The sequence below is a fragment of the Sarcophilus harrisii genome, chromosome 2, assembly GCF_902635505.1.
Source record: "Sarcophilus harrisii chromosome 2, mSarHar1.11, whole genome shotgun sequence".
Lineage (NCBI taxonomy): Eukaryota > Metazoa > Chordata > Mammalia > Dasyuromorphia > Dasyuridae > Sarcophilus > Sarcophilus harrisii.
In genome coordinates, this window is record NC_045427.1 from 320784331 (window position 1) to 320798306 (window position 13976).

The window sequence follows — 13976 nt, forward strand, 5'->3', positions numbered from 1 at the left end:
GGAACAAGAGGTTTGGCAATTGTTAATGCTGTAAAGTTACCCATACATATAACCTGTAAATAAAAGGCTATTAAAAAAAAAGAAATGATACAGAGTGATGTGAACAGAAATAGAAGAATAAGTTATACTATGAAATCAATATTATAAAAATGAACAATTCTGAGAGTTCTATAAATGAATGAAGAGTGAAATATGCAGAATCAGTACAACAATTTATATAAAACAATATTGTAAAAGTAAAACTTTTTGAAAGCTATAAAAACTATGACCAATATAGTGGCAATCATAATTCCAGAAGACCAAGAATAAAAGATTACACATTACACATAGGTGATAGGTTTATATGGAGATAGATCAATAGGTGATAGAGAGATTTATATGGATATTTATCTGTGTGTGTGTGTGTGCACACACACATGCTTGTTGCTGAATTGTTTTCCTCATGCCCAACTCTCCTTATCCCTATTTGGGATTTTCTTGGCAAAGATAATTGGTTGGCCACTTTTTTTCTTCCAGATCATTTTACAGATGAGGAAACTGATGCAAACAGGATTAATTGACTTGCCCAGAGTCACATAACTAGTATCTAGAGCTGGATTTGAATTCATATTCTCCTGACTGCAGGGTTGACACTCTCTACTGAGCCACCTAGCTGCCTTGTCATTGGGGGAATTTGTTTTCCTTGAGTAAACATATTTAGTATGAGAAATTGAGAGGGAAGGAGCAGTTCTTACCTTTCTTTTTCAGTAAGAGGGGATATGGGACTGAGAAAAATTGATTTCTGTTCAGTTTTGTATTGATGATGCATGAACTTTCAGATGATGACACTATATTGTTAGTTTTACTTAATTATTTTCTTTTGTTATAAGAGACTTCCCTTGAATCAGGAGTAATCTGTAAATGTTTGTAGTAAAAAACAAAACTTGTCAACAAAAGGTCTTCTGCAGGATGTCAATGCAGACTGACCAAAATGTCTTTGTCCCTCTTTTTGCCAAGAGCTGGCTCTATCTTCTTCTATGATTTTGAAAGTTTCCAATTAATATTGAAGATCATCATACAAGCTTCTTGGAGGATCCCACTGTGAGTTAGCTCAAAGTTTTGTTCCAATTTGTACCTTTTTACAGTCACTTATTAAAAAAAAAAAAGGCTTTGTCCCTTGCTGCAGCTCCAACAGTCTGCAACAAGCTTCAAACCACATACTGGAGATTACACATGCTTCAGTCCCCCCATCCCTTTGCATTTTTCTACTCAGAACACCTAGAGGCTTCCAGCCACCTTCTTTTTTCCCTGAGGCAATTGGGATTAAATGACTTGCCCAGGGTCACACAGTTAGGAAGTGTTAAATGTCTAAAGTCAAATTTGAACTCTGGTCCTCCTGACTTCAGGGCTGGTGCTGTATCTACTGTGCCACCTAGCTGCCCCCCACTTTCTTTTAAATCCTAAAAAAAGTTTACTAGGATTTTCCTTGATTCTAATTGGATATTTGCATCTTCTGAAGGTCTTTGAAATCTTTGCTGGAGTTTTTTGAGGGAATCTAAACTCAACCAGAAAGCGTTCATGCTATAATCTTTGTCCACTTTTCTTTCCAATCACCATATCTACATTTAGTAATATTCCTGGATCTATTCATACTTTTTTGCTATCTCCAGTGTGCTGAGAATAAAAAAGAAACAGTTGATGAAACTTGGTAAAATTCTGTGTTAAACAAAAAATCAATATGTTTGGGCAGAGATCTTGATGATTCTTCACTTGAAGCAAAGTAAATAGTTTTTTAGTGCCTCATACAATACTTGGATATAAATTAATAATAAGTATTTGCATCTAAAATGTTTATAGACTCTTCAGAAGCCTTGTCACATATCTTGGTTGTGACCATTTTCTAGGTAATGATAGTTGCCACAAATCAGAACTTTTGGTAAATGAGATATAATGAAAATATAAGCCTTTTGAGAGAAGAATACAAAAGAGAAGGCTCATTTTTCCTGAGTATATCCTAGGATCAAAGAATCATAGACTAGAAAGAAACCTAAGAGGTCATTTAGTCTAATCTTCCTTTGAATTATAACGGCTTCCACAACATCTCTGAATGATGGTCATAAAGTCATTGTAGGAACATCTGTAGGTCCAGGGATCTTACAACCTTCTGGTGCAGAATTTTCTACTTTTGGATGATTCTAAGTATAAAGAAGTATTTTTCTCATACTAAGTCAAAATCTACCTTTCTACAACTTTTCTACAAGTAGAATCCATTTAATTCCTTTTGAAGATAACAATCATGTCCCTCCCTCAAATTCTCTTCCCTTCATCCAGTGTTCTTATGGCATGGTTTATAAATAATCTTTCTGCTATCTATAGGATACGTGCCATTGTGGTAATGTTCTTCTTACAATGTCATGCCCAGAACTGAACCAAGTTCTCTAGATATAGTCTGAAGAAGATAAAGTACACTAGAACTCTCAGTTTCCTTGTCATAGATATTATAGCTCAATAGAGGCAAAATAGTTGAATAGAAAGAAGATTTTTGAAGCTAGAAAATTTGGATTTGAATCAGTCCTTTATCTTAAGTCATTTAACTTCTCTAAACTTCAGTTTCCTCATCTATAAAATTGGAAAATTGTTCTACATGATAATGTAAGGCCCTAAGGCCCCTTTCATCTTTAACTATGTACTACTAAACAATGGTAAACTAGAACCAGGTCAAATTAGCTTCAGAGAACCAATTGTTCAGTTTTCAGCATGAACAGACAGAAATCAGCAAACATTACAAATTAAGGCTTAATTTATTGTTTTGTTTATTGTCCAGAAAGTGAAGAAGAAAATGTTAGAAATGCAGATTAATCTGAAAAATGTACTATTCTTTCTCCAAGGAGCCAGTTGTTAAACATTACTGAATCCACGTAATAGTACATTAATTTTTGCGGCTTTCATAAAAACCACGTACTCATATTGAATTTGTATTATGCTAAAACTGCAAATGTTTTTCAGATGAACTATTATCTAAGCTTTCCCTTTTCAATCTTATAATAGTGAAATTGATTTTTTTTAACTCTAGTGTAAGATTTTACATTTATCTCTGTTAAACATCATCCTATTTGATTGAGCCTATGATTCTAACCAATCAGTATCTTTTTTGGATCTTGACTCATCTAACATATAAATTATCTCTCCCTGCTCTATATCATCTTCAGAATTTTATGGGCATAAAAATTATGCCTTTATTCACATCATTAATTAAATGCTGAACAACTCAGGATCAAGGGCAGATGCTTAAGCAACCTGTAACCAATTAATCATTACTCTTTAGATCTAGCCATCCAACCTGCTCTGAAAACACCATCATTTGACTATAATCTGGCCTATGTCACTACCTTTCATACACAAAGATCATAAGGGATTGTCAAATATTTTGCTGAAATGGAAGTAACCTTCTTCTACATTCCCTTGATTTTTTATTCTAGAAAAACTGTCAAAAAAAGTAAATTATAGTCTAGCAGGGTCTGTTTCTGATGTATCTCTATAGGATTATGTCTTCCCTTTAACAATGTTTATAAAGCTTTCCATCACCAAATATATCAGGGAGGCTAGGTGATACAGTATATAGAATGCAAACTGTGGAATCAGGAGTACCAGAGTTTAAATCCAGCTCAGATACTTACTAGCTGTGTGATCCTGGGCAAGTCACTTAACCTCGTTTGCCTTAGTTTCCTTCATTTGTAAAATGAGCTAGAGAAGGTAATGGTAGATCATTTTATAATATTTGCTGAAAAAATCTTAAACAGGGATGCAAAGAGTCAGTTATAACTCAGACAACTGACTAACAACAACAGAAATACATCACAGAATCTTTACAGGAACTGAAGTCAATTGAAGTCAAGGTCAACCAGCCATATCTTTAAGGAAGAAGGGAGGGAAGAAAGGGAGGAAAAAAGGGAGGAAGGGAGAGGGGGTGAAGGAAAGGAGGGAAAGATGGAGTAAAAGAGAATATTTGTCTGTTTCCAGTCCTGAAACACCTCTTAAATTCACCATTTTTTCCAAAAAAATAACTGACAGCAATAACTTCTATGAGTTCATTGAGTTTCCCAACATACTGTTCTTTTGTATATAGTGACCTAATATTAAGTACAACTAGTATACTACTAACAGTGTCATTTATAATTGAATTTCTATCTTCCAGGCTCTCATCTCTCCATACAGCTGTCAAAATAATCTTTCTAAAGCACATCAAACCATGTTAATCTAATGTTTAAAGATCTTCAATAACTTCCTATTACCTCCAGGATACAATAAAGACTTTTCAACCATCTCTTACAGGAAACTTTTCTTGATCACCTTAAGTTGATCCTCTCATTTGTTAACTTGAATGTGTGTGTGTGTGTGTGTGTGTGTGTGTGTGTGTGTGTATTTGAAGGGCTTTATATAGTGCCCTAAAATCTGATGAAACATATCTGGTAACATATAAATAATAAGGTCAAGATTTTGAAACAAATAATTAAAAAGGAGAGGCATCTCTAGCAGCTCTATCTATACAGGTTTTGTTCCTTTGTCTTTCCTTCTTCCACTTAGCATCAAGAAGAGATCCAAAAATAATTTCAGATTGAGAAAACTGAGAGGTTTCAGATACAGAAGGCTTCTTGACAGTTCATTGAAAGGGAAATCTCTACAACATTTCTTAAGCACTTCAATTTGGCAATTGTAAACAGGAATTACAAAGACTTTCTATATCTAAAACAGAGACCTTGTTCCAAAGCAGAAAGTTAAGTTTAAATTAGAAAGTCAAAAAATAAAAGTAAGCAAAAGTAGTTTTTTTTATCTATAGCTACTATTGAGATAGATGGCTACTCTGTATCTCAAAGGAACTAGGTTCCTCAAGATAGTATTGTCCTTTCAAGAGAAAACAGTATCAAAATCTTGCCTTTCTGAAGCAGCTGACATTTAAGTCTCTAGATTTGAAGTCAGAAGAGAAATGACAAGTCTCAATCCACCTTTTATGAGAAAGAGAAAAGTTCCACAATGACAAGCCTAGAAGTATGGACCCATGACAGAAAGTGATCAGTTGCTAAGAGACCAGCAGAGTACCATAAGTACTGGTTCCTAAGACCTGCAAGGAGCATTGACCAAGCAAAGTTTACAAATCAAGTCCACATACCCAGTAGAGACTATTTATTTGGCCAAAACTACGTGCCACTTGAGACCAGGGGGAGGGAACAAGCCCAGAAGCAATAGTGTGCTCCTGTCACCAGAAAGCATCAGTGACCCCACTCTATTGGAGAACTACTCTTCCTTCTGTATGCTCTAGCCACACTCATTTCTTACCTATATCTCTCTTCTCACATGCTCCCTAGATGTATTCGTTCTTCATATTCAGTGTGTGGAAGAATATTCCTAAGATTTACAGAAAAAATATTCTACTGCTAATTTTTCTTAGTCTATGATTTCATTAGATGTCTTTGCTTGTAACTACTTGTGCCAATTGACTGAGTATGAAAAGCAAATATATTAGTGAATGTGAGCTATGCAGTTTTTAAGTAGAGAGTTCGAGGAGTAGATTTAACTTAAAATAGTTTGTCTTAGAGCCTTACTTGCAGAGATGTTTGCGTGCAACCTACTTAACATGTTTATATGTTCATATTTAACTTTTGAATTTTCCTATCAAAATGTAAGCTCCTTTGCAATATGTTTTGGGTTTGGTGTTCTTTTTCCCTGTATATCTCTAAAACACAGCAAAGTATCTTGACCAGAGTAGATTAACAAATGCTTGTTGAATCAGGTAATATTAGATTATATATTTCAACTGCAAGTTATATCATTCACCATTTTGTTCAATATTCTTACTTTCTCAGGGTGAATTTATTCTCATTTGTAGAGAATAGAAAAAAATCTTTGAATAGTTCTGTTTCCTCATTATTTTAGATGGAGGAACATTTGACTTCTGGACATACAATTCTAATGTGAAATAGATGTAGGCAAAGTCTGAAAACTGCAATGAAAACCATGGGTCTAGGTCAGTTTATGGAATATTAAAAACTATTTTTCCATGATAAATTCTGTGTAGGGTAATTAGTTGCTGAATGACATGCAGTTCTGTGAAAAATCCACACAGATGGATAGACCTGGCTTTTCTCAACAATGTGGTTATCAAAGCAATTCTGATAGACTTGGGATGGAAAATTCAACCATACCTAGAGAGAGAACTATGGAGATTGAATGTCGGTAGAAGCATAGTATTTTCACCTTTTTGTTTGTATGTGTTTTTCTTTCTTGGATTTTTTTTCCTTTTGGTCTGATTTTTCTTGCACAACATGACAAATATGGAATTTTTTAAAGGATTGCACACATTTAAGCTAGATCAGATTGTTTGCTATATTGGGGAAGGGGGGAGATAAGTGAGGGAGGAAGAAAAATTTAGAACACAAAGTTTTACAAAATATACATGGAAAACTATCTTTACATGTATTTGGAAAAATAAGATACAATTTTAAAAATCCATACAGATGCATCAAAAACATCAACTATTATGCAATATAAATGAGAAAACAAGGGAAATTAGGGTGGAGAGTTGCCTAGCTAACTTAAGTTTAGTTGTTTAAATCAGACATTCAGCTGCTTCAGGGGGATGTGTAGACCTCAGGCCAATGGGAACTGAGCTCAGCTCATGATAAGAAATGCATCCACAAGGAAACTGTCAGGTTTTATTTTCAAATCTTGTTCTGCAGAAGTGAGAGCTTATATTGTAATATCAAAGGGCAGCTTTTACCCCTCCAAAAAAAATAACAAACATCTGCTACTCAGAGACTTTTTGCAAGGAAGAAAAAAAAAGCCTTCTCAGCTTTACATTCAAGTATTGGCAGAGGTCAGAGAGAAATGTATTTGGGGAAGCATATGGAAAAGGAGAATTTGTAAGAATATACATCATGAGGAGTATATACACCACTTTTTCTAGACAAGCTAATCATCACCTTTCTTTTCACATCAGACCTGAAACTAAATCATTCTTTTAAGTTAGATTGGGGAAAAGAGGACTGATGTTTCCATACTCAAGGCTGCTGGGTTCCATTCAATTCAGCAAATGCTGCACAAAACATAGGATTAGGAAGATCAAAAAGATAAATTAGACACAATCTTATCCATCAAGGAGTTTACAATCTAAGAATGGAGACTAAAACACAAATAACTTGAACAAAATAAATGCAAGGTAGACTGTGATTCATGCTGTAAAAGAGGAATCAAATAAGCAAATATCTTAATCTGAACCTCAGGAAAGTTCATATTAAGGAGAGACTGTATCAGAAATAAAGAGAAGGCTAACTAAAGTAATTGGCATTTGCACTGGGCCTGGAAGAACAAATAGTATTTTTGCTGATAGAATAAGGAAATGAGTGTTCAGTTGAAGAAAGAACACAAGCAAAGGTTCAGAAAACATATTCATGTTATATTTTAACTGAGCTATGTTTAGCTGAGTATGAGATGTACATAGAGAAATAATGGAAGATGAAGAACACAACTCATTATTTTTCTCTCTTCCCTTTTCTCTTACACTTCCCTATTTCTGTTGACCATTACCACATTTTTTCTAGTGTTATAGGTTTGCAAACTCAACATAACCCTCAATTCCTCACAATCCCTCTGTCCATATATCCAATCTTAGTTGTTAAAGCTAGCTGTTTCTACCTCAACATTTCTTACACCTGGAGTGGTTTGTCATTTCCTTTCCCAGATCCTTTTACAGATGAGGAACTGAGGAAAACAGTGTTAAGTGACTTGCCCAGAGTCACACAGCTCTAAGCACCTGAGGCTACATTTGAACTCACAAAAAGCAAAACTTCCTACCTCAACTTCAGTGCTCCATCCACTGAACAAACCAGATATCTGCACCTACTTACACAGAAACACCCTTAGTGTAAGGCTTCAGCACTTTTCACACAAGGCTATTAAAAAAGCTTCCTAATTAGCCTCAAGTGTCTTCCTATACACAGTGTTCCCAAAATGACATTTCTTAAATGCAGAATTGATAATCTCACTTCAATATTTAATTAACTCCAATGGCTCCATTCCTGTTGTCCCTAAGATCAAATATAAAATATTCTGTTTAACTTTTAATTCCTTTGCCAACCTTGCTCCAATTAATTTTTCCAGCCTCTTTATACATTACCCTCCACCCCTATACTGCACTGTACTACTCAAACAAACTCACTTTCACACCTTTCCTCACATATACATTCCATTCTTAGTTTCATACCTTTGCATGTTTTCCATGCATGGAATTCATTCCCTCCTTATTGCTACCTCCTACAATTACTCTCTTTCTTCAAGACAAGGCTCAAGCACCATCTTCTATATGAATTCCTTCCTGATCCCTGTTCAAATTGCTAATGTCTTCCCTCCCAAAACATCTTATATTTAACTATTATGCATTTATTTCTATTTATTCTCTTTATATTAATTCTGTATATAATCATATAAATGTTTGTGCATGTAGGATCCATATGGGTATAGCAGATACATGTATATCTTCTCTCCTCAATCAGAATATAAATTCCTTCAGAATAGAAATTATTTTTTTTTGTATTCTCAGAGCCTAGTTCCTGGTTCATCATGGGAGCTTAACAAATGTTTGTTGTATAACTGAAACAAGGTTTGAAAGATAAGTTAGGTTCACATCATAAAGAATCTTGGTGCAAGATTAAGGAGATTTTACTTTATTCAAAAGACATGGAAAAGCCATGAAGGTTAATGAGTAGGGTGATAAAATCACAGTAAATGAATGAACAGGCAATGTATAGGTCAGTGATGTCAGACTCAAATAGAAACAGAGGCTGCTGAACCATAAGGATTCCTACACATGCACATTGACTTAGAAAACCACATATTAACATCATCTATGTTTTATTGTATTTTTATTTTGTTAAATATTTCCCAATTATGTTTTAACCTGGTTAATATGGAAATGTGGTTTGTATAACTGCATGTGTAAAGTTTATATCAAAGTATTTGCTTTGTCAAGGAAGGAGGGAATTTGGAAAATTATTTTAAAATATTTTTAAATTGCTTTATGTGTAATTGAAAAAAATAAAATAAAAACATTCTTTTAAAAAATATTAAAGTTGTAAAGAACCTTAGATGTATGAAGTCCAATACAATCAATTTATAGATTCAACTTTGTGATTGGATTATCATTGGCAACATGGACCAAGCACCTGAGCTATATACCCCATCTACCCTCTGGGTCAAATACTAGAAAACACACAGAACCAAAAGAGAAACAGAAGGAAAGATAGGATTTAATGGATTGAAAGGAAAACATTCATTTTACATACTTAACAGGTCTCAGACAATGCTTCACACTTTGTTGCAAGAACCATTATTGCCATTAGTGGGCCATTAGAGCGCTTCAGTTCAAAACCAACTTGAGCAAGAAAATAACTTTAATAGCTCTAAGAGCCTGGGGCTGATCTGGGATTGCAATCTGTCATTCTGCCTGCCAGCTTTGTCTGTTCCTCTGATTTCTCTGAAGACAATGTGCCAGATTGCTCAAATTTCATTTCACTATAATCTGATGCTGTTCCTTCTGCCTGACTAAACTTTGGGTGCTCTCTTGCCATTGGACATAAGGTAAACCCTAGGGGTGAAAACAGTGAGGTTTTGAGCAAAATGATAAAAATTTACCTTTCTAAAGCAATCTAAAGTTTGTAAAGCACTTTCCTCAAAACTACCTTATGTGGTATACAATCCAACTATTAATATTCACATTTTACAGATGATGAAACTGACGTACAGACAGATGAAGTAAGTTACCCATGATAACACGGCTAGTAAATGTATAAACTCAAATTTGGGTCTCATGGTGCTGAATCTGTCATTTTATACTCATAATATTCTAATATTTCCAAAGACAAGAAGCAAGTATCACAGCCTTTACCCTCTGAGAGTAAACCCATGTTAAATCCTGGAGATAAGGCTTTTAAGACTGGATGGGGCCTTAGAGATCACATAATCTTACAAGAACTACAAGTCTAGGTTGGATTTCAATTTACTATCTCTATAATAAACCATATTTTAATTTATTTTAATTTAATCATAATGCACTGTCACATGGAGTATTATAAAGAATAATCTAATCAATAAAGTCTGATGAAAATATAAAATTAGAATCATAAAATCACAGAATATCAGAGCTAGAAGGAACCTGAGAGTGCATCTGGTAAATTTGCCTTATTTAACTAATAGGCCCAGAGAGATGAAATGATTATTCCAAGGTCACATGCCAAATAAGTGATAGAATGGGAATAGTACTCAACTTTTTCTGTGGCATTTCATTGGTTCTTAATGTTTTTGTGTCATGGACCATTTTTACAATGTGCCAAAACCTATGGACCGTTTCCTATAATCACATTTTCAAATAACTGAAGAAAAAATTAAGTATTTTCTTTAGAAGTTAGTAAAATTAATGATGTAATTTTTTGCCATCCACATTCACAGACTCCATGAAATCTATCCATAGACCTCTGAAGAATCATTCTATTTAGACATTATGAATGGTTCTGTGGAACATGGCTTTGATCTAGAGCTAAAACCACTGTTTTTTATGAAGCATTTTGATCTAGAAATGTGGCAAGTTGAAGTCATGTCAACAGCACCAAAGGGAAGAAAAGACATTACTATTAAAATACAAATGGAATTATGCTCAAAAGTTCAGCAGTAAAGGAAGAAAATGTTAGAGAATTTGAAAAGTAGCTACTGAAAAAGGAGCTGTATAAGATCTCCTTGACAAGGCTAATTTCTCTACATGTGCCCTTGATCCCATCTCCTCCCATCCTGGGAGTTACTTCTATCAAGCCTTCCCTCTTTTTTCTATACTTTTTCCATCTTTTTCTATCTAATGAGCCCTTCCCAGTTGTCTTACAACCATGCCCAATTCTCTATCATCCTCAAAAAAAAAAAAAAAACTTTCATTTGAGCCTCACGTCCCTTTAAACTACAGTTCTTTATCAGTTCTTCCTTTCAAAAACAGACTATGGGTATCAACAAGCATTATCACCAATTTACTTCTCATCTCCTTACAATTTGATTTTTCTCCTCTTTACCTCATCATACTACTCAAATATCTTTTTAATGACCTTTTCTTTTTCTTCATCACTCTTGATCCTCTACAAAACCTATGAGCGCACATACAGTCATACATACACATATCTCCTTCCTGGATATCTTGTCCTCCCTTTGTTTCCATGGTACTCCTGAATTTCCTTTGTTGGATTATATTCTTTCTCCCACCCCTTAAGCAAGGTTTCTTGCTTAAGCAAGGCGCTCTGCTCTAGATCATATATAGAAGTTATTCAAGCCGTTTCTTGTTTTCTTGAACCAAACAAGTAAAACAAAAGGAAAGGAAAAAAACCATCAATATAAAGCTTTCAGGATCCAAAAGTTTTTCCTGCAGGAAGTGACTAATGAAAATCAGTCAGTCAGTGGCCTCCTGAGGGTCCCTAGATGGTTGGCAGTACCAGTAAGATTCATCTCCTCGGTTGAGAAGGTTGGACTTTCCTAGGACTATCTGCTCTCACTTGTAGCTCAAGGATGCCTTTCATTTGAGATTACTGCTGTCAGCTCAATTTAAAATATACATGGGTAAAGTATATGCTTATTCTGCATGCCTGGAAAGAGATTGGTATAGAAAAACAATTTCTGCTGATTGGTGCCTTAATTTTATGAATTCTTTTTTTTTTTTCTTTTTCCTTAGTTACTGTGACAGTGGGAGGCAAGCAGCACTTACTTGGACTGTATGACACAGCAGGACAGGTATATTTGAATATCTTGATTCTTTATTTGGGGAAAGGATTGAATTATGCCATTATTAGTCACATAAGTACAGACAGCCCTTTCCAAGGAAGGTAAAAAAGAGTAGATATTACCTTTTTTTTCAGTTTGCTACTTATGTATTGACTTCTTTGCTGTAGGCAAATTCTTATCTCAGTGCCTTGGCAATGGTGGTCTACCATGCCTGGAATGCACTCCCTCCTCACCTACCACATCTTGGAATTCCTCTCTCCAAAACTCATTTCATGCTGTCATCTCCTATAAGAAGTATTTCTCATATGGCAAACAAAGCAGTGTAGTGGGTAAAGCATTGATCCCTAGTTTGGAAGACCTGAGTTCCAATCCAGCTGCAAACACTTATTAACTATATGACCCTGCAAGAGTCACTAAACCCTTCTTTGCTTCAGTTTTCTCATCTCTTAAATGGGAATAATGATTGCATTTATTGTAAGAATAAAAATGAAATATTTATTTGCAAACATTAGAGCACTATAAAATGCCAACCATCATTATTATTGTTGTTGTTATGATTAATATGATTTGTATTTCCTGATGCCCTTGTTAGTGCCCTTTCCATCTCCTTACTTTTTCTTGTATACACTTATCTATGAACATGTATTCCATTAGTAGAGAATAAATTTATTAAGAGTTAGGGACTGTTTTCATTTTGCCTTTATATCCCCAGCACCTACTGAAATATTTTGTACATTGCACACAATTAACAAATGTTTATTCAATTGAACTGTGAAAGCTAGTGCTCACAAAGGATGTTTGAAATTGTAGCATTTTTGTTTGTTTGGTTTTTGCTGGCTAAATTTTGTCTTTATTAACAAATAACATTACCAAGATCATTAAGATTGGGGTCAGGAAACTAAGTGAAGAGGGCTATTTGCTGTTTATGCTAAATATAAATGAAAGCAAGGTAGGGATAATGAATAGAAGAGAGCAGTAGTCAGCCTCATTCCTGCCTTCCCATCCAGGAAGAACATTGAATAGAAAACATCATCCTTATCCGCAGAGAGAGAGAACTATGCAGACTAAATGGGGATTGAAACATATTATTTTCACCTTCTTGTTTGTTTGTTTGTTTTTTTTTTGCTTTTTCTTTCTCATGGTTTTTCCCTTTTGTTTGATTTTTCTTTCACGACATGAAAAATATGGAAATATCGTCCAAGTATAACCTTGCTGTCTTGCAGAAGGGGGAGGAAAGGAAAAAAAAATTTGAAACTCAAAATCTTACAAAAATTAATGTTGAAAACTATCTTTGCATATAATAGGAAAAATTAAATACTATTGAATTTTTAAAAAGGAAGAACATTGGAGAAAAAAGAGAGATAAGATCGGAAAGGGAGATGGAATATTTTGACTCACAGCCCCCCTTCATTTATTGGAAGTGGAGGAGATGATGAAAATGCTGTCAGAAAAAGTGGTGAGGAAATGATCCTCGTGGACCATCACTCCTTTCCCCTGGAGTGACTGGAAACACCCTCCTCTAGGTTTCTAGGCCACCCTCAAAAGTTTAATACATTTGGTATATTACAGAATCAATCCCACTGGCATCATTAAAAAACCAACCCCATGAGGAAGTGTTATGAATATTATTATCCCCATTTTATAGATAAGGAAATTGAGGCTCACAAAATAGAAACTAGGCAAAAAATCTGGGACTCAAATCGAGGTTCTTTCAAGACAAAATAGAATCCACTGTTAACTTCACTGTCCCATCATAGCTTCCAAGGAGAACATTCTTATGAGATGATATCCTTTTATCAAAATAAAAGAAATAACTAATACTATTTAATACTCTGATAAATTACTTTGGATCATCTCATGTGTTCATTGGTAAATGAATATTGTTCTTTGCCTGATGGGCAGAAAAAGAATGAATACATGAAATCCAAAGATAATACTAGAAGATTATTTGGTAATGGACTTCTGCTACCAAAACTTTTTTCTAGAGCTAAGAACAGAGTGAACTTGATTGGTTTGGATTTATCTTCCTTTATCCCTCCTTCTCACTTCATATCACTCAGGTGCTATTTTCTCCTTAATTTTTGGCTCATATGAAGAGGTGGCCCATTTCCTTGCATAGGTAAACCCTCTGCATGCACAAATACATTCCATCCACTCTCCTTCAGCATATTGTCCTATCAGTCCCTACTCTATCA

The 13976-nt window shown here is 34.7% G+C and overlaps 1 protein-coding gene across 1 annotated transcript in view; it reads left to right on the plus strand.

The window, feature by feature from the left end:
- Positions 1–13976, plus strand: part of RHOJ (ras homolog family member J) — a 121705-nt gene that overhangs the window by 63942 nt on the left and 43787 nt on the right. The window contains exon 2 of the mRNA XM_003756339.4: positions 11732–11790. Within this exon, the coding sequence (XP_003756387.1) occupies positions 11732–11790 (59 nt within the window). The remainder of the gene's footprint in view (positions 1–11731; positions 11791–13976) is intronic.